The 18,675-nt window shown below is 45.3% G+C and overlaps 1 protein-coding gene across 6 annotated transcripts in view; it reads right to left on the bottom strand.

Moving 5' to 3' along the window:
- Positions 1-18,675, bottom strand: part of POLL (DNA polymerase lambda) — an 810,864-nt gene that overhangs the window by 309,817 nt on the left and 482,372 nt on the right. For all 6 annotated transcript variants that reach the window (XM_069611635.1, XM_069611636.1, XM_069611632.1 and 3 more), the window contains exon 6: positions 15,805-15,978. In XM_069611635.1, the coding sequence (XP_069467736.1) occupies positions 15,805-15,978 (174 nt within the window). The remainder of the gene's footprint in view (positions 1-15,804; positions 15,979-18,675) is intronic.

Raw genomic sequence — 18,675 nt, 5'->3', positions numbered from 1 at the left:
TGTTAGCAAAAAATTCCATTGACCATGGATGTCAAGTGGTTAAAAACCAATATGTTCTGAGTTCCAAATACAGGGGGTACATATAACACATGTCTTTCCCCTTGTCTACCATTGGCCCCACACTGGGTCCTTTCCATTCCCATTTCATTAAAAAAAATTCAAGGACAACGGTTATTACCTGACTGTTACCACACTGGACATACTACAAACCCTAAAATATGAAGGACCAAGTATATATATGCCTTCCCTATGGCATTTACCATTGGACTTAGGCAGGGTGATTTTTTGTTATTTGTTCACCAGCGTGCTCTTGCTCCAACACTAGCCCTCGACTTAATGCGGTACGCTAATACAGCGGCACTGTTTGAGGCCTTTCACTGTAAGGGGTTGCACTTGGCAGTCACAGAAGGACGATCTTAATATCCAGATACTGCACTCAATTAATTAAGCACATGCAGCGCATTTGATATAATAATAAAGAGTGAGGCCTTGGATTTAACACGATGCTCCGCGGAGCGTGATAGAAATCAATATGAATATTCACACACTCTGAGGCATCACTACTCTAATGGGCCCGTGTTATGTTCATAGTTAAATCCAAGTGAGTGGGGGTTCCGTTCCACTCACAGTTCATTGTGATGTATATGCATTCTTTAATACGTGTGCTGTATGTGTTCCATTTAGAACATGAATCTTTTGAATAGGTTAGTTGAGCGTTGCATCTGCACCCTGCAGGTGTGTCTGCTGCCTGCTGTTATAGACTTAATAAATACCTGTTAAATCTTATTACTGGTGTCAACTCTCACTCAACACTGGCGACGAGGACGACCCCAGATGTCTTGAACCTGCTACGGCCAGCCTACGCCCGCATCCTGATTTGGCCGTCACCGAGCCTACAGTCGAAGGAGCGAGGGCCCGGAGCGCTGGCACCGCGCTGCTGTGTCCTTGGAGCGCCGCTCCTCCCTACCTGCAGGGAGTGATGTGCGGTGCGCCAGCGGCTGAGTCTCCGGAGTGGCCGCCACCCCAGCAACCCAGGCAGCAGACGCTGTGGCCCCTACAGTAGCAGGTCAGAGCAGGGGTGCCGCGCTTGAGCGGTGGAGTGTCTCTGGGCTGTGAGGAGCCCCTGCACATCGAGTGCCGATGTGATTATAGACTCGCGCACGCATTTTGGGAGGTCCAGCCCCTTCTCCTACGCCATCGCGGAATGCACAGGCGGGCCCAGCCGTTACTGCTAAGCCCTTTGTTATTGTTGATTGCATCGCGCAATCTTTGCCTGGCAACCCACGTAGTCAACACAGTCACGGTAGCTGGAGAGCCGATGACTTCAGGGCCATTGTGACGGCACAAAGACTTTCATTTGGAACGTTTTGCTGCAACTTGGAAGAAGGACTTCTGTTTAGCTTCAAGGTCCCATTGTGATGTCACAATCATTGACACCGTCTGAGAAGAATAGCCTGCAGGATCACTGCATGGAGTGATTGGTGACATTCTGGGCGAACACTCCTCCCACATAGACATTTAAAAGACGTGTTAGGCACCTTCCAAGCATCTACGGATTTTTATTTCTGGATACTGTACACACAAGCTAACTCCCTGTGAAATCAGTAACATGGCTGCAGCAATTCCTCCGCCTGCGCCTTTCCTTTCTGAACCAGGCCACCCTCCAGTGAGATGGGACAGATGGATCCGAATGTTTGAGAACTATATTGTAGCCATTGGAGAAGACAGATACAGCTCTATGAGAAAAAAAGCTCTGCTTCTTCACAAGTTAGGGCCAAAAGTGCGCATTGTGTTTGATGGTCTCACACCTGGTGTTGAGGAATGTGCCAGCGATGCTGATGAGTACCCCATAGCTATAAAGAAAATTGAGGAACATTTTGAACCAAAAAAGAATGTAACATGTGAGAGACACAAGTTCTTTCAGCGCGTCCAAGATAGTGCTGAATCCGTGGAATCCTATCTGGCATCATTGAGGACCTTAAGTCACACTTGCGACTTTGGCGACCTCACTGACTCTCTCATTAGAGATCAATTGGTACGATGCACAAACAGTCTCAGAGTGCAGGAAAAACTACTCGCTAAAGATGTGTCTTTGGAGCAAGCCATAGAATTGACCCGCAGCATCGAACAGACCTCCCAATATATGAGAGTCATGAAAATAGATAAGCCAGCCACACAAAGCCTTGCACAGAGTGTGTCTGCTGTGATGCCTAAAAGGAGAACAACCACAAGTAAAGAGCGGTGGAATCAAAAGGGTTCCAGGTGTGGCAACCCTAAACACTCAGCAAACTTTCCCACGTGCCCAGCAAGGTTTGCGGTCTGTTCTAGATGCAAGCGAAAAGGTCATTTTGCAAATATGTGCAGAAAATCCTCTATCAATACTATAGAGCAAAGGGATTCGAAAAACCAAGTGGCCAACCAACCTTCAAGTAGGATGCCAGAAGGACCACCAATTCAAGAAAAGAACGCAAGACATATATTTCACATTTATGCTGTGTCTGGTGATTTCAAGGGGCCAATTGACCATTTTGTGATTGATGGGTGTCATCTCAAAATGAAAGTGGATTCGGCCTCCCCTTGGACTATAATTTCCGAAGATACATTCAGAAATGATCTGGGTAAAGATCTCGATATCCTGGTCCCTGGCAGAGTTCAGCCTTGCGGCTATGGAGAATCCACCATTACTTTAATTGGTGAATTTCACGAAGCGTGTCATGCAAGGGAAGAAAATGTTCTGCAGAAATATTAGTTGCAAAGAAGGGAGCGTCGCTCTTGGGTTGGGATGAACAAAGAAAATTAGGTGTCCGCATTCAAGCCAGTGCTACCGAACCAGTGACAATTGCAGAGATTGAGGACAAATGGTCGAAGGGGTTTCCTGAAGTTTTTACTTCAAAAATGGGAAAACTGAACAACTTTGAACATATATATAAGACTGAGTGAATTCACAACTGGTGGTACACAAAGTGAGACCCATGCCCCTGAAATTGCAGCAACAACTTTGTGAAGAACTTGATGACTTGACCCAGAAACGCGTCATTGAGTGTATTAAGTGTACTGAATGGCTCTCTCCAGTAGTACTCTTCACCAAAAGCAATGGGAGTTTGAGGCTCTGTGTTGATCTCAGAGATCTCAACAAGAACATCTTCATTGAAAGACACCCGCTACCCGTGATTCCAGAGACCCTCGCTACGCTAGCAGAACCTAGTTGGTTCTCGGTAATTGACCTATCTGCATCTTATCATCAAGTGCCTTTGTCCGACAGCTGTCAACATGTCACAGCCTTTGTTACACCTGAAGGCACTTTCAAGTACTTGCGAATGCCTTTTGGATTGGCATCGGCTCCTTCGGTGTTTCAGAGAGTCATGGAGGAAATACTCAAGGGTCTCAATAACGTTACTGTATTTCAAGATGATATACTAATTTATGCTGGTTCTGAAAGTGAACATGATTGTGTGTTGAGGAGTGTGTTGCAAAGGCTGAAAGAGTCTGGTCTTACAGTACAGAGGAAGAAATATCATATTGCTCTCAGGGAGGTGGAGTATTTAGGACACAGAGTGTCTGGTCAAGGTATGTCACAAAAAACCAACCTGGTGGAGAATATTTGCGGAGTCCCTGCTCCCACTGACAAATATCAGCTTAGATCTTTCATGGGGATGGCAGTTCTACCACAAATTCGTAGACAAGTTCGCCACCATTTCTTCACCTTTAAGGAATCTATTGAAATCAGGGGTAAGCTTCAGATGGTCTGCTGACTATCAAGCGGCATTCACTGCCATAAAAGAAGGTATATCGAAAGCCCCTTCATTGGGTGGTTTTGTGAGTGGTAGGAAAGACAGTTCTTATGGTGGATGCCAGTCGGTCAGGTTTGGGGGCTTCGCTTTGCCAAGTAGATTCAGGGAAGGAAACACATATAATTGCATTTGCTTCCAGGCCCTTAAGAGGAGCTGAAAGTAACTACTCGGTAATAGAGGGAGAGGCCATCCTGCATTTCACATTTTTCCTTTGGGGACAGGAGTTCCTAATAAAATCAGATCACAAGCCATTAGTACAACTATTGAGTAGTAGTGATTTGGCTTAGGGTTCCCCAAGGATGGCCAGATGGATGGTAGGATTACAAGGTTATCATTTTAAGATGAGCTACAAAACTGGCGAAGATAATGTAGTGGCCGATTGCCTATCCAGCCTCCCTACGGAACATGCTGAAAACGTCTCAGGAATGGTCAATAAGGAAGACATGACTATTTCGGATATGGCAGATTTTTGCCGTGGGAAAGGAGGAATGGCTTGAGGCGGATACAGGAGACACGATACTGTCTAGAGTGAAAGAATGGACAAGGGGTGTATGGCCCAGCAGAGATGCATTAGATAGAAGTTTTGATCATTTCTATGAAGTCATGTTGGAGCTAAGTTTGTCTGAAGATGGAGTAAAATTGCAGAGGGGTTCCAAAATAGTTCCCCCTTTGAGCATTAGATCCCGTTTAGTTGACCAGGCTCATCAGGGTCATTTAGGGATCAATGGGACCAAAAGACTTTTGAGACAATCATATTGGTGGCCTGGTATGGATAGTGTGGTAGAGAAGAAAGTTCGGGGGTGCAAAGAATGTGAAAATGCAGACAAAGGAAAGATTGTCAGGGAAGTTCGCCTTAGTCCTGTTCAAGTCCCTAGTGAGCCGTGGAAGAAACTTGCAGTTGACATAATTGGCCCCATCCAAGGATTGGGCGACGGGTTTAAATTCATGGGGGTGTTAGTTCATTATCACACCAAATGGTTAGAATGGAAAGCCCTAAGAGAAGCTACTACCAATGAATTAGTTGCATTTTTTGAGGAGGTCTTTTATAGAGAAGGTTTTCCTACAGAAATCATCACAGATAATGGAGTGCAATTCTGCTCACAAAAGATAAAGGAATTCTTAGTGCGATTTGGAATCAAACACCTAATAACCGCATTGTACCATCCAAGGGCAAATGTGTTAGCAGAAAGAGATAATAGGTTTATTAAAGGTGGTATTCAATTGGCGCTTGGTTCTGGTTTAGAGTGGTCAGAGTTGTTAAAGGAAATGGTCTGGAGCTATCGCACTACACCACATTCCATTACCAAAGATTCACCGTTTGTGTCTTTGAAAGGACAGCAACCAGCCACAAGATTATGCCCAGGATAGTTAGAGGTGGCTGGATGTAGACAGACAGAAAATAATGAACTTAATCGCTGACGCCCAAAATTAATACAGACAAAGATTTAATACTACTTCCAGGGTTAAAGATGTGAAGTATGCTGAGGGGGATTTAGTGCTGATAAAAAATCCACGCTTTGGAGTGAAATGCACGGAAAGTAAGTTTCTAGGTCCAAAAAAGATTATAGCCATACGTGGAAGTGTTGTCATACTTGAGGGTGGTGAATGCTGGTCAAAATCCAGATTGGTCAAAAGCACAATCGATCCTGACGGTGAAATCTTGGTTGAAGACAATATGGATTGTGAGATCAATGATGAACAGGGAGAGGGAGAATCACAATCAGACAAGGAAAGTTCAGAAACACATACTCCAGCATTGAAGCACCAAACAAAAGAGTAAAGAAAATACCCAATCGTTTCAAAGACTTATCTTGAGTAATTATATCAATGTTTATCCCTTTGCATGAAAGGAGGGAGGTGTGTTATGTTCATAGTTAAAACCAAGTGAGTAGGGGTTCCGTTCCACTCACAGTTCATTGTGATGTATATGCATTCTTTGATTCGTGTGCTGTATGTGTTTCTTTTAGAACATGAATCTTTTGAATAGGTCAGTTGAATGTTGCATCTGCACCCTGCAGGTGCGTCTGCTGCCTGCTGTTATAGACTTAATAAATATCTGTTAAATCTTATTACTGGTGTCAACTCTCACTCAACAGCCCGTTTGATGACAACTATTCTAGCCAGTCACCCAGGCCACGTAACAACAATAACCAGGACAGTGTGAGCACAGACTCGCACCTGCACGTCCACATTGGTTGTTCCCAAAAACGAAAGTAAAACACCATGGCAATGTAGCCACCATGCCATATGCTACACTTTGCGGCCTCCAACGCTTAGATAAAAGTTCCTAAGTATCCATGGCAACGCTATGCTATTCGGGCACTATAACAGCAGGCACACCCGGTCCTGCACGTGGATCGTCTAGCGAGGAGACGTATAATTGAAAAGGTAATTCTCTGCATGTTTCGTTTTTTTAGCTTTTTAATCCCTATACACGGCTGGAGCCGTTACACACAGAAACCAGTCTCCAAGATACAGACTGCGACCAACCATAGAATTGTATCCCTCCACTTCAATTAAGAGTCTGCTTGCCACTTCGACCACCCACACGCACAGACAGACTAGAATTTTACAGGTACAAAACTGTATTTTGTAACGTGATTTCTCACACGTGACATTTCTCACACGTGACAGATGTAGCTCAGACTACATACAAGAGGAGCACTTTTTTGCCTGTCTTATCCCCTTTACGAGATATTGCCTTGACAAAATTCAGTATTTCCAAAGCACTAATCCGGCTATACCATTTCCACTTGACTCTAGGGGTTACCACCAACCAGAGGGTCTCAATTCAATTGTTTTGAAACCAGAGAAGCGCCATTGACTGCCGCCTGCCGAATGTGTGCAACAGGACTCTGAAAAGTACCTTCGTTTTCCCAGATATATGTGTGAGCCCTACACTAACTTTAGGTTTTCTACTAGTAGTTTTCTACATGGGTTCTTGAGACCTTTGCTTTTTAAATTAAGGGCCTCCCTTTTCTAATGTGTAGATTGGGTCTCCACTCCCGGTTGCCAGCAGTCCCGAACCACAGGGGACCTAGAAGGAAGGGTCTTCTCCCTACACCGCCGTGAGGTATCCACAATTGTGGCCATACCACACCACATCCCTGCACAAGACACAGGGTAAGTGTAACAGTGGTATTTTGACAAATTAAGGGCTAGTTGCAATCATAATCTTAGGATATCTCCTCACCAGTGTTTCACAAAACCCCTCATTCTTTTTCCCCTCTTCTACTGCACCCACTAGGGTCCTTCTTCCTGCCCTGAGGAAGGCGTTGAAAGATGCCATCATCCACGCCACGCCGAAACGTGTATCAATGCCCATGAGATGTTTAGGGGCACTGTCAAACATCTGATTAGAATCATTCACGTAGGCAGCTCTGTTAGACATGACCATTGACTGATCATGTCTCAACATTCAGGGTAATGATAAATGTACCCTGGATGAAGATTTCCAAATATTAAGACTGCTGAATCATTTACAGGAGCCTAGGGTAATGCAGAATACACCCTAAAGTAAAACAACAATCACTGTATGCTCTTTTGTATATTTCCTCAGAATTGGATTCATGGTTATATACTTCTTTATTTTACATGATTATGTTGTTTATGTGAGTATATTGTGTGATGTTTAATATCATTTTTCTCTTTATTGTTTTGATTCCATATTTGTCTTATAATTTAAACCTTGCAATAACATGTTTTTCGTTGGCAATGTATACCACCACACCAATGTGAATAACACAAAATACATTTTAAAATGTAGGATTGAGAAACACAGGAGATATTCTCTGTGACTTCTTTAGCACTCTATTTATCTATCAATGAATTAGAATAGATACAACACATTACGTTGTTTTGCATTGTGGTTATATTTGTTGTTCCTATTCTGACCCGAACCACGTTTGCCCATTGAGGATCTCACACACCTTTTTTGTAATGCAGGGTTGAGGTCAGGGTCTCATTACCTGCCCCTCAGTCACCCTTGGGGTAGGCAATGGTCCCAAGGGAACAAGCACTTTGCTTGACCTAGCCTGCGGAATGCAGGCAGTGTTTCTCAGGCTCCCTGGAGGCACGGCTCCCTTGCCAAGCTGCAGCCCACACACACCAGGCCAGCGTCTCTGCACACAGTCTTCTTCCTGCCTGCAGCTCCTGCTTCTATCTAATCCTGGGCTCCACTGGTCTGGACTGCATCCCCAGCTCATTTGTGTCTCTGTGACTGACCACATCTTTTACAGCTGAACACACAATGGAGTCAGGTGTGAATGGTTACCTATCATTGTCTGACTCTGCCTATTAGTGGGGCAGTGGTTTTCTCTAAAGTAGGTTGCCCTTACTTTCCCCATGTTATTCCTATGGGTAATCTTTATTGCTCTTAGCAGCCTCCTGTCCGTCTCAGTATTTGTTGGAAATGGGGAGGGAGAGATGGAAGGGGTGTTGAGTTACCCTATAACGACTGAGGGAGGGGGGTTTGGAATATGATGAGAAAGGGCAGGGTTACAAAGTGGTTGTGAGTTAGATGGTTTTCCTGAGAATTTATCAGGGAATCGACATGGGAGATTGGGGGGGTGGGGGAATCTTCTAGCCTTGTTTTTATAGAATGGAATGGCTTCCCCTTTTGGTATACTATTTCCTATCCTTGCTGTTCTGTTGTAGAAGTGTGGGTCCTGATAATATTCCCATAGAAGGGTAGGAGATTGATGGATATTAATATAAAAGGCCTATTTCTGTCCTGTTTGATCTTTTCCCTGATTGGGCGTATTTGGGTAATGGTAATGAATGGGGGCTTGTTCCTGTTTCCCAAGTCCTAGAGTCTTATTGGAGGGAGGTAACCAGGAAGGAGGAAGTTGGGTTACAAAATATCTTCTAGGTTTTGATAAAAGAGAGGAAAGGTTAACGTCATGGTTTGGGAAAAGGTTCAGTTTACTTTTTTTATTTTTATTTTTTAAGTGTTATTGGTTTCAAACTAAAAACATAGTAATAGCAAAAGAAACCTTTAACAGTTAAACAATTCCAACAGATAGGAAATCATAAAACAGCACAAAAGATATCATGTCTTAGTCGCAAAAGCTCAAATCCAAAGCAAAAGGTTTCCATTAATTAACCTGACCTCCAAATCCTTTAGAGTTCACGACAATCAATGAGTCTATGAATTTAAGCAATGCCAAGATTCTCCCTATTTTTTGTCCTATTAGCAACCAACTCGAATAGTCCTCTAGGGACAAACATCGCTCCAGATAACTTTACATAAACTGTGCTCTTTCCACCTGGAGTGCCTCAGATTCCATAGCAATGTGGAACAAAGATTCCGTCTGGTCAACCTTCTCACAGAAGCGACAGATGTTATTCACAACCCCACCCTGGTGTCATTTTAAATGAACTTCACGCGTAGGTATGATGTATGATATTCAGGCGGCAACGAGGAAGGAGGTCACTAAAGAACGCAGAGGGAAATATGTAAAGATATGAAGGTGGATCATTCAGACCCTTTTTTTCCATCCACCATCTAAACGTTTGGGGGCGATAGGTCTGGCTTCACAGGTGTTGATCCAGTCTGCCATTTCCAAGATAGACTTTACCCTTAGAGGGTTTTCCCTCAAAAGATCAATGTCTACTCCACAGTTGAGCAGTGTCCCATTCATTGTATCATTCAGTTTATATTTAGATCAGGGTTTCTGTCTCTTCTTTCCTTTTGAGGGAAAGTCAGGTGGTAAAACGGGGTCTGGATGACAATATCCCATGAAAGCGTCCAAGACTTTCTCCTCCTGCTATACTGCCCCGCCGAATACCACGTCTCTCCCAGGGTATTCCCCGAGAACAACCCTGGACTCCCTTACCCAGGTGATCCTCCCTCGCTCGTCCATCCCCAGGATTGGAATCCAAAAGCGAGGGCCCTTCCCTGGCCACCTGAATAGAGGACTCTCTGGGCTTAAATGTGAGTATAGCCCAAGGTTTCTCACAGCACCCTGAGGCGATTCCAAAAAGTGACATCTCCACTCCATCCAAAACTTTCAATAAGCTACAGAGTTAGCCCATCTTTCTCAACTTCCTTTTGACATCCCTCAATGACCTCCTGAACCTTTGGACATCTTGCTGTGGACCAGGAATACATCCTGCTGATGAATTGTACGGAGCCCATCTGTCAGACCTTATTCAGGAAAGCTTCCCTCATTATGGAGCCTGGGGGGCACCTTGAAGCAGTAGATGCACCAATATTCTGTAGGCTCAATCAATCCGATGGCAGTGCCAAGGGAATCACTTTATGAATCCATGCTTGTAGAAAGTCTCTGCTTAGGTGCGCTCTTCATTTTCTGGTATTTCCACCTTAACGCTAACCTCCAGTTGACGAGTGCGAGTCATGAATTCTTCCACCTGCATCTTTAGCTTGGCCAATGTACCTTCTGCTCCCAACACTCAATCTTCCACGTATGTGAACCTGACAGACGAAGAACAGGTCTTGTCAAAGTAACGTCACTTCAGTTCCTAATGATTCAAACTTGCTTTCCATGCACTGCCGTAGATCGACAATGACATTCATTACTTGATAACCCTTTGGCTGTTGGGTGAGGTTTGTCCTCATCACTGGCCACTGCAGCGACTGTTTTTAATTTCTAAATTACCTAGTAATTTATCTCGAAACTTCGTTCCAAGTCACAGGGTGTAGGGGTATGAGAAATAGATATAATTTGTAGGTATAAACCTTAGTGCCTGTAGAGTGATATCCATGTTATGCTGTCCAACCACTGCCCCAATTGTAGGGGAGGATTGCAATGTCACATAAGTGAGGGACTGCCCAAAGCGTAACTGTCTCCTGTTTTGAAAGGGCTCCCTGTTTGGTAGAGGACTGACATTTTCACCAGGTGTTATGGAGTCGGTTGATTGCAGTTTTAATTGGAATGTGGCCTACCATGCTCTCACCGCCTGTCCAAACGAGGCATTGCTGGGGTCCTCACTGGCACAGAAGTCCACGTGGTTGCATTGCCTGTCATCTTAACTCTAGTCTTAGTTCTTGCATTGCCCCCCTCCCACTGGGAGGCTTTGCCTCAGATTTGTAAGGGTACAAAAAAGGACTCTGACACAAAAGTTGGGATGTTTGGAGCTAAAGACTTTTATTAAATAATAAAGCAAGCGAAAACCCATCTTTCCCTATTCCTAAAACGGGCTTAACTGCCTCAACTAAAGATCTAAGGTGTCCGTCAGGATGTCTGTTAAAATAAAAGTGTCCACAGTCCTGTGTCAAGAAAGCCTTACTTCTGTCCCTTACACTATAAACTAAAGAATAAAGCAGTACTGTTACGGTCCCAGGAGAATGCCTCCCTTCTCCTGGGTTATGATCAAGGTTCCACACAATGGTTTTCTTTGTGGGCGACGAGAATGCCTCCTTTCTCCTGATGTCCAGTCCCACATAGCCTGGGGGAATGACTAACTTCCCCAGGTCACAACGTTCTGGACCTTTCTCCCAGTCCGAGTCACCAGGAGAATGACTCATCTCCTGGTAATCACAAAACAATCTCTTACAACCAGGGGGAATGACTCCCTTCCCTTTGTCTTCTCTTCATATGATATGATATGATATGGCATTCATAACTCGCCTATACACAAGTGTGACGAGGCAACGGAGGGGGAACAAAGGGAAGACAGAACAACGATCCTACTAGGCCAGGTATCATTCAGATCGCGCAAGTGCATGGGGAGGGGGAATGGGAAAAGTGCGTGGGGAAGGGAGAGGGGAAAGTGCAGTACATGGGATAGAATAAAAATAGATAAATGAAAAGGCCACTGGTGGCAAGTGCAGGGAAGTGCAGACATAAGTGCTAGTAGGAGGACAGTAGGGATACAGAAAACAGTCCCCAATGTAGGGGTTGCCAGGGAGGCAGTGCAGGTGGACAACTGGTGGGGCCTCGGCCCGAGAGTCAGAAGGGTGGCCAGGTAACCAGTGCAGATTCAGCCAGGACTTTAGCAGGGGAGAGGGAGAAAGAAAGCAGAGGCAAAGAGGAAGGTTTTGAGGTGCTTCCGGAACCAGAGATGGTTCTCCTCAAGTTTCAGGGAGGCAGGAAGGCTGTTCCAGAGGGAGGCCCCGGCCGAAGAGAGAGATCTACCCCAACTCGTTGCTTGGAGAAGCGACTGACCCTGAGGGAGTTGGAAGCAGATGAGCGGAGAGCTTGAGAAGGACGATATTTAAGAAGAGATAGTTGAACGTATTGCGGCCCCAAGACCCAGAAGGTCTTGTGGACAATACAGAGGGTTTTGAACTTAATCTTCATAGCCACTGGGAGCCAGTGAAGAGATTTCAATCCTGGAGAGATACGATCCCTGGGCTTGAGGCCAAGGACAAGTCTTGCAGTTCTGTTCTTGATCAGTTGCAGAGGGTGGAGAGTAGAGGCAAGCAGATTTAGATAGAGGCTGTTACAATAGTCCAGCTTAGAAAGAACTGGGGCTCTGGAGACAGTGAGCTTCTGGGGGAAGGAGAGGAAAGTAAGTATACCTCTGAGGAGGTGCAGCTGGTAGTGTGACTTCTTAAAGATGTCAGAGATGTGAGGAGAGAATGAGAGTGTGGAGTCGAAGATGACTCTGAGGTTTTTTGCTGTGCAGGTGGGAGCAGGAAGAGTGCCAAGAGAGGCCGGCCAGAGAGCTGCAGGGAAGGAGGGAGCGGGTGCGCCGATGAGTAGAATCTCAGTCTTACTGGCATTAAGGCAGAGGTCATTGGCGGCACACCACTCATGGATGGCAGACAGACAATCAGAGATGAGGGAAGGAGAGGAGGAGGCCGAGGGTAGCTTCTCTTCATTAAGTTTCAGACCTACAATACCCAACTGAGTGTTTAGGAGGGTCTGCGACCATGGCTTCTCTTGTTTGATTGCGCCCACTTAGTTCACTTCCCTGCCAAGTACTGCCACGAGGAAGATGACTCGTATCACTCCCTTGGTTTGGGTCCCCGACCCTTGTTTCTGTCCCCTTCTCTTTATGTCCCCTTGGCTGCCTCGCTTGTCAAGTACTGACATGAGGAGTGTAGTCCTTCTCGTTATACCTGTACAGGGTTTTTGCCCTCTGTACCTTCCAGCCCCTTTTGGTCCTTGCGCCTCTCCTGTTACCTTGTCTGTTCGCGGGATGCACAGCCAGTTCTTCCTGGGGTCCCTCTTCTACTCTTTATGCTGTGCAGGTATCTGCGTGTCTCGTTGCCTTCACCGCATGGATCTCCTGCCCAGCACTTGGACGGACGGTATGGATGCTGCCTCTTACATTTGCGTCACCATCTGCCTGCCTGCCATTACCGCCTGGACGCCGTTGGGCAAAGGAGCCTTGTTGTCCTCTTGACTCCAGGAACAAACTGCTCTCAGTTCCATTTTGGCCTTCTCTGTGTCTTTGTTCTTCCCAGGCTTCACAGTCTCTCGTCCTTGTTAGCTGTGTCTCCATGATAGGAACTGCTTTGGTTTTTATGGCGTAGGGGAAATCCCGCTCCACATAAGTTCCTACTTGGTATTGCTCTTCATTGTTCCCATTTCGAACCTCGTTACAGAATTCTTGATATTCTTCTTTGTCTCAGTACTTTCCAGAAATGGGAGGTAGTCTGCCTTATAACAGTACATAGGTTTACTGTCTACAAAGAGGTTAGCCGAAGGAGAGGCTAGAGTGTGTGGATGGCTGATGTTCTCATAAGAGCTATACCCTAGATGGTCGCCATCCTCCTTAAGGGTGCTAGGGGGAGGGAGACTCCCTCTCCATGGTATCAGGTAATATTTTCGCCAGCAAAAATATCGCCGTACATATGGAACGGCCATAGGCAATATTTTTGGTGGCGGAAATATTAGGTGCTGGTGTTGCGGGCGTGTCCCCGGCACATAGAAAAATGATGCGGAGGTTGCGGGGGAGTCCCCCGCAGGGTCCATGTGTTATTTTCGCCGCAAAAATATGGCGATATTTTTGCATCGCGATATTTTTGCGGTGAAAATATCACATGGAACCCTCTCCGTGAGATCCTCCCGCATTATACCACCCCCTTGTGGACCATCAGGCAGTGGCCTCACCTCCCTGGCCTCATGGAAAAGTGCTCCCCCTCAGGGAGAAATGGCAACATCCAGTGATTCATCACAGAGTCATCTTCTCTGCATTGATGCTATGGTTAAGGCTATTGGGTGATACCATGGCACACTTTTACTGATGGGCAGCACCCAGAGAGTGAAACTGCCTTCTGGGGACTTGCTTCTGTGCATTTTGTGACAAATGCCTACTGGTTTCGACTCTACTGAAGAAGAAAAACTGGGACACAAAGTGCCAGGAACAGGAACCAATGACTGAGTCCGAATTCTGTATGGCTAAACAGAATCTATTATCCAAATGCAAATTCCCTAACCATATAGAATTCAAGAGTTCTAGCGCTCCACTTACCTCTCTGGTTGGCTTCTGGCTCAGATATTGCCATCCCACCATCTGACCACAGATCACCTTTCCATGCACCAGAAGGTAGATGCAGCAAATGTCTACCATAATCAAGGATGTATTATTCCCTCTTGCCTTAACAGATGATTTCCCAGCAAGCATTTCACCCTCCCAGCAGTATCCTTGTTAGACTGAAGGTATTATCACCCATTAAGCAAGGCGCTGGCCTCCTTGGCTTAAGCCCTCTATAGGCGTTTACTTCTGCTTTGGGTCTCACACACCTGCCAGCATTTGTAGTAAATTCCTAAGTAGTTAATCAGCAGTTTCATGGTCTCTGCCAGCTTCTGAGACATAGTTTGCAGCAGACTCATAGTAGCCTTTTAACCTTGCCATTTGAGTTGTGTCAGGAAATTAGCTATCAGTAGGCTGTTGCTTCTCCTGTGTGTTTTATTTTTTTCTCTCTCTCTCTCTCTCTCTCTCTCTCTCTCTCTCTCTCTCAATCTCTCTTTCTTGATTGCCACCATCCCTCTTGACTGCCCTCCTCACTCCATCAAAGTTTGTTTGGTTCTGCCTCCTTTTATATCCCTGGCCATCACCTAGAATGCTACATGATTGTTGAGGATTCTTTTTCTCCTGCCACCTACCCATATTGCTTGTTCCTTGGTCGGAGCCCTCATGTGTGCTTGGTTTAAATACTAAATTGCTTCTTTGAACACAGACTGATGGTTTAAAACTATGGTCTGCCTTCTTCTTGTCACGTGGAAGTTCATCTGGCGGAAGTTCATCTGGCGGACGCAGCTCTGCATGCCGTCTCCACTCTGAGCTTGTGGTTTCTTACTAATGGATTGTATAGTGAATGGCGGTTTGCAGGTACTCTTGCTGCTCGTGTGAGGAGTAGTTGTAACCATCTCCATGAGCACTGAAGTGGCTTGCAATCTTGCTTGTGTGATAGTGCAAAGAAAACAGTACATAGCTCCTTCTGATTAATGCTGCAGTATGTGTGCTGCCTGTTGGGCTGATCATGATCCTAATGCCACTTTAGACCTCGGAGGCAAGGAAGTGCTTGTTCACCCAATGAAAACATTCAATGACCACCTATATGAATGACATTCGGGCTGTGATGCCCTGACAACGACCCAGGCTGAGGATTGGTACAGACTCTGGGATATCCCATGTGCCACCTCAAGGGGCATCATCGCAGAGCAGGAAGCATCTTTTGGGCCCCTAAATCTATCAGTCCTCTCCAATAGGTAACAATGGGCCTTTTTCAGAGATTGGTTGTCAACAGATGTATACAAAAACATACCAAAATTGTACACTCCAAAGACACAGTATAAGACCATAAGCAATAGTTTTTATCATCTGACATGAACCTGCCGGAACATGAACTGCCTATCACCAAAAAGATAAGCAGTGCAGACTGCTCTTGCAACCTACAAATGCATGAAAACATGACATAAAATGTCTGTTGTAAAATAATGAAAAATAAACAACTTTTCAATTAGGAAAAAGATGTAGTTTCATTTTATTTTTTTATTTTTAATAGGAGCAACATTAATCCAGGAAAGAAAGGAACTAGCACAGACAAAGAAAACAATTGAACTAACCAGGTATGAGTGAGATGGCCAAAACATACCTGCTGGTACCACATCTGCGCCGTCTTTACTCCAGCTCCCCATATGTTCGAAAATATTTCCATCACTCCCACACTCTCATCAATGTGATCTATTTTACGGAGATGCCCACTCTCCAAGATTTCTTCAATCTTCTCAGCCATCTTTTTCCCGATCCCTCGGATCGTACAGGCTTCCTAAACAATTGACAAGACACAGAGCAGTTAGGACACCAGGCACTATAATGCAACTGGCAGAGAAATAATGTAACATTTTGGAGAGAAGCATAAAGATATTAACATAGCAGATTATGGAATATTCATCATGAATTGGACACACTTACAAGTGATTAGGACCAGACATGATAGTTGGGGGCAATGCCTATATTAATTACCAGTAATTTTCATAACTCTTAGTCTTACTCCTCCTCCCTTATCACAATAATTATAATCTCTCTGACTCAGTGTTTTCAGATCTTCCCTGCTGTTAACAGGAGCATAAATATCTGCATACATTCCCTGGGGGCAAATGGGAAGAAAAGATGTAAAACATTATTGATTTTTAAAAGAATTTCTGGTGGGAAAGTGGATGGTCTTCAGGGATTTAATCACTGTGCCGAGAAGGACTGATTAATTAAGATTACCGGTAATCAGCACCTTATCAAAAGAGGGGAATGTGGGAGCGAATGTGATTGTCTAGAAGATCAAATTGTCATGATGCCTACCTCCAAGGAGCCAGGTCCGACCCAGCAACCCCAGAGGCAGGCATCATTTCCCCCAGGGGAGTGCCAGCGGGCCCAAGCTGGGGCCCTTTGGACGCAGTCCTGGCGCCTTAGGCGCCAGGCTCATGTTGGACCCCTGTCCTGGCGCCTTAGGCGCCAGGCTCATAAAGCTAGACATGTGTTCAAGTGTTTTAATGTGCACTTACCTGATGCAGACCATGCTGCTACATCCAGGCCCTCTTGAGGCCTGAATGGAACTACTTTACCTGTGGGACTACTTTCCACCCGGGTGTGGTCAGGGAAGGATACATACCTGATCGGTGGAAGGATACACACTTGGAACTTCTTCCAAAGCTATTTAAACCACACCCGATCAGCAACTCACGCTTCGCGTTGTTCTGCTCCTCGCAGCTGGACGCTCACCGTGTCAGCTCCTGCATCTGGACCTCAGCCACGCCGGTCAGTATCCTGGGTCACCTGCAAAGGGAGACAAAGACCTTACCTGCTAAATCAGCACCACGGAGACATCACACCGACGATCCTGAAAAGGAAGACATCATTTTTAAAAGCATTTCGCTACGATCGCTGCAGTGCTGCATTTCACTCACCTATCCTGGACGCCTCCATCTTCAGCAGCGATCATCCGGATCCACAGCCACTTTCCAGAGCATAGAGAGAAAAAGACAAGAACAAGGTGAGGAAAGGAATAGGAAAAGCTCAGTTTCCTTCTAAGATTTACCTGTTGGGTCATTCCCATTTCATTTCGGGTCTTGCCGCTTCCAGGCATTTTCCGGACCCCGGCCCCTATGGGGAAAAAGACAAAGACATTGAATGAGCGAATGCAAAGACATTACCCGAGCGCTCATCCAGAACTTACCTGTCATTTACTGGAACTGCACGTTTCACTTCGGGTCGGCGCCATATCTCCGGCATTCCGAACCCCGGCCCCTAAGGGGAAAAAGACATAAGCATTAGCGCTTGCTGCAACAAGACAATGAACATTATTATTAAGCTTGGACTTTTGAACTTGCAGCAGAACTTTTACCTGAATAGTCAAGCTTACCTGAATAGTCAAGCTTACCTGAACTCCCATCAATCCTCAATCCAGTGAAGTAACTGGGTTTCAACGCGCCCCTGCATCAGAAGCAGGATGGAGAGCTCATCCTTCCTGACCCTAAGGTGAGACTTCACGGGGAATCGTGGAAGGGTATCGTGGAGGGTTGGAAGAGAGTGGGAGGCTTGAGCATAACTCAGTCAGTAGGTAATACTCCCTTTTCACGCACAGGGGAATATTCCTGCGAGCCAGAGAAACCAGAGTAGAGGGGCCCTTCCTGTCCATCTTCAGAGTCCTGCGCTTCACCATTGAAGAAGCATCAGCACTCGAAGCCAGACCTGCGCCTCCGTGGGAATCAGGTGAGCGTTACACAAATATCCACCAGAAAAAAAATGACTGAATGTAAATAACACATTCTTCTAAAGGTTACTTCTTCTCAGATACCTAAACTTTGAAGGACAACCAAAGCATTACCACAATGAAAAACAAAGTTGGTACTTAAGATGGAGATGTTCTACCTTGTGTGTGAACAGAAGCCATGTAGGCTGCTTCACATTGGCATACAACACTGCTAAGCTTCCAAACAAGGCCAAAGTAGTTGCATTTCATAATATTGGCACAAACACATCAGGAGACAATTTGTTTAGAAAGAGCTATTTTCCACCCCTTCGGCTTACCTCCCAGAACATCCACTAAAAGAAGAGTTCCAATGTGCCTTTTTTTTGGAACAGGTAATCTAACAACTTAGGGCTCCCCAAGGATCAGACAAGAAAACTGTAAAAGGCAGAACACTGAGCATTGTCATTTACCTACGTGGCTTGCTTATGTAAAAGCCCAACAAACAATCTTTTCAGCATAAGAGATTTGGGGAACAAGAATGAAGTACGCAAAGAATTACCATTAACCACTATAAGAGTAGACGTTATGGTGCCACCTAGATGAAATAAAAGGCACTAAAGGGAATACATCACCAGGCTCATTCAAGAAGTGGCCATTGGCAGGAGTTAGAAACAAAACAAAAAAAATAATGCCTCTTCTAAACCCTACTTCTAAGATGAGTTCCCTACTGTACAAAATAACAAATGGGTACACGTCAGAGCGTCTTTTAAAGAAACTCTC

This window comes from Ambystoma mexicanum, chromosome 8 (genome assembly GCF_040938575.1).
Source record: "Ambystoma mexicanum isolate Mex_15411 chromosome 8, UKY_AmexF1_1, whole genome shotgun sequence".
Lineage (NCBI taxonomy): Eukaryota > Metazoa > Chordata > Amphibia > Caudata > Ambystomatidae > Ambystoma > Ambystoma mexicanum.
The sequence above is the reverse complement of the archived record's forward strand: the minus strand, read 5'-3'. Positions and strand labels throughout refer to the sequence as shown.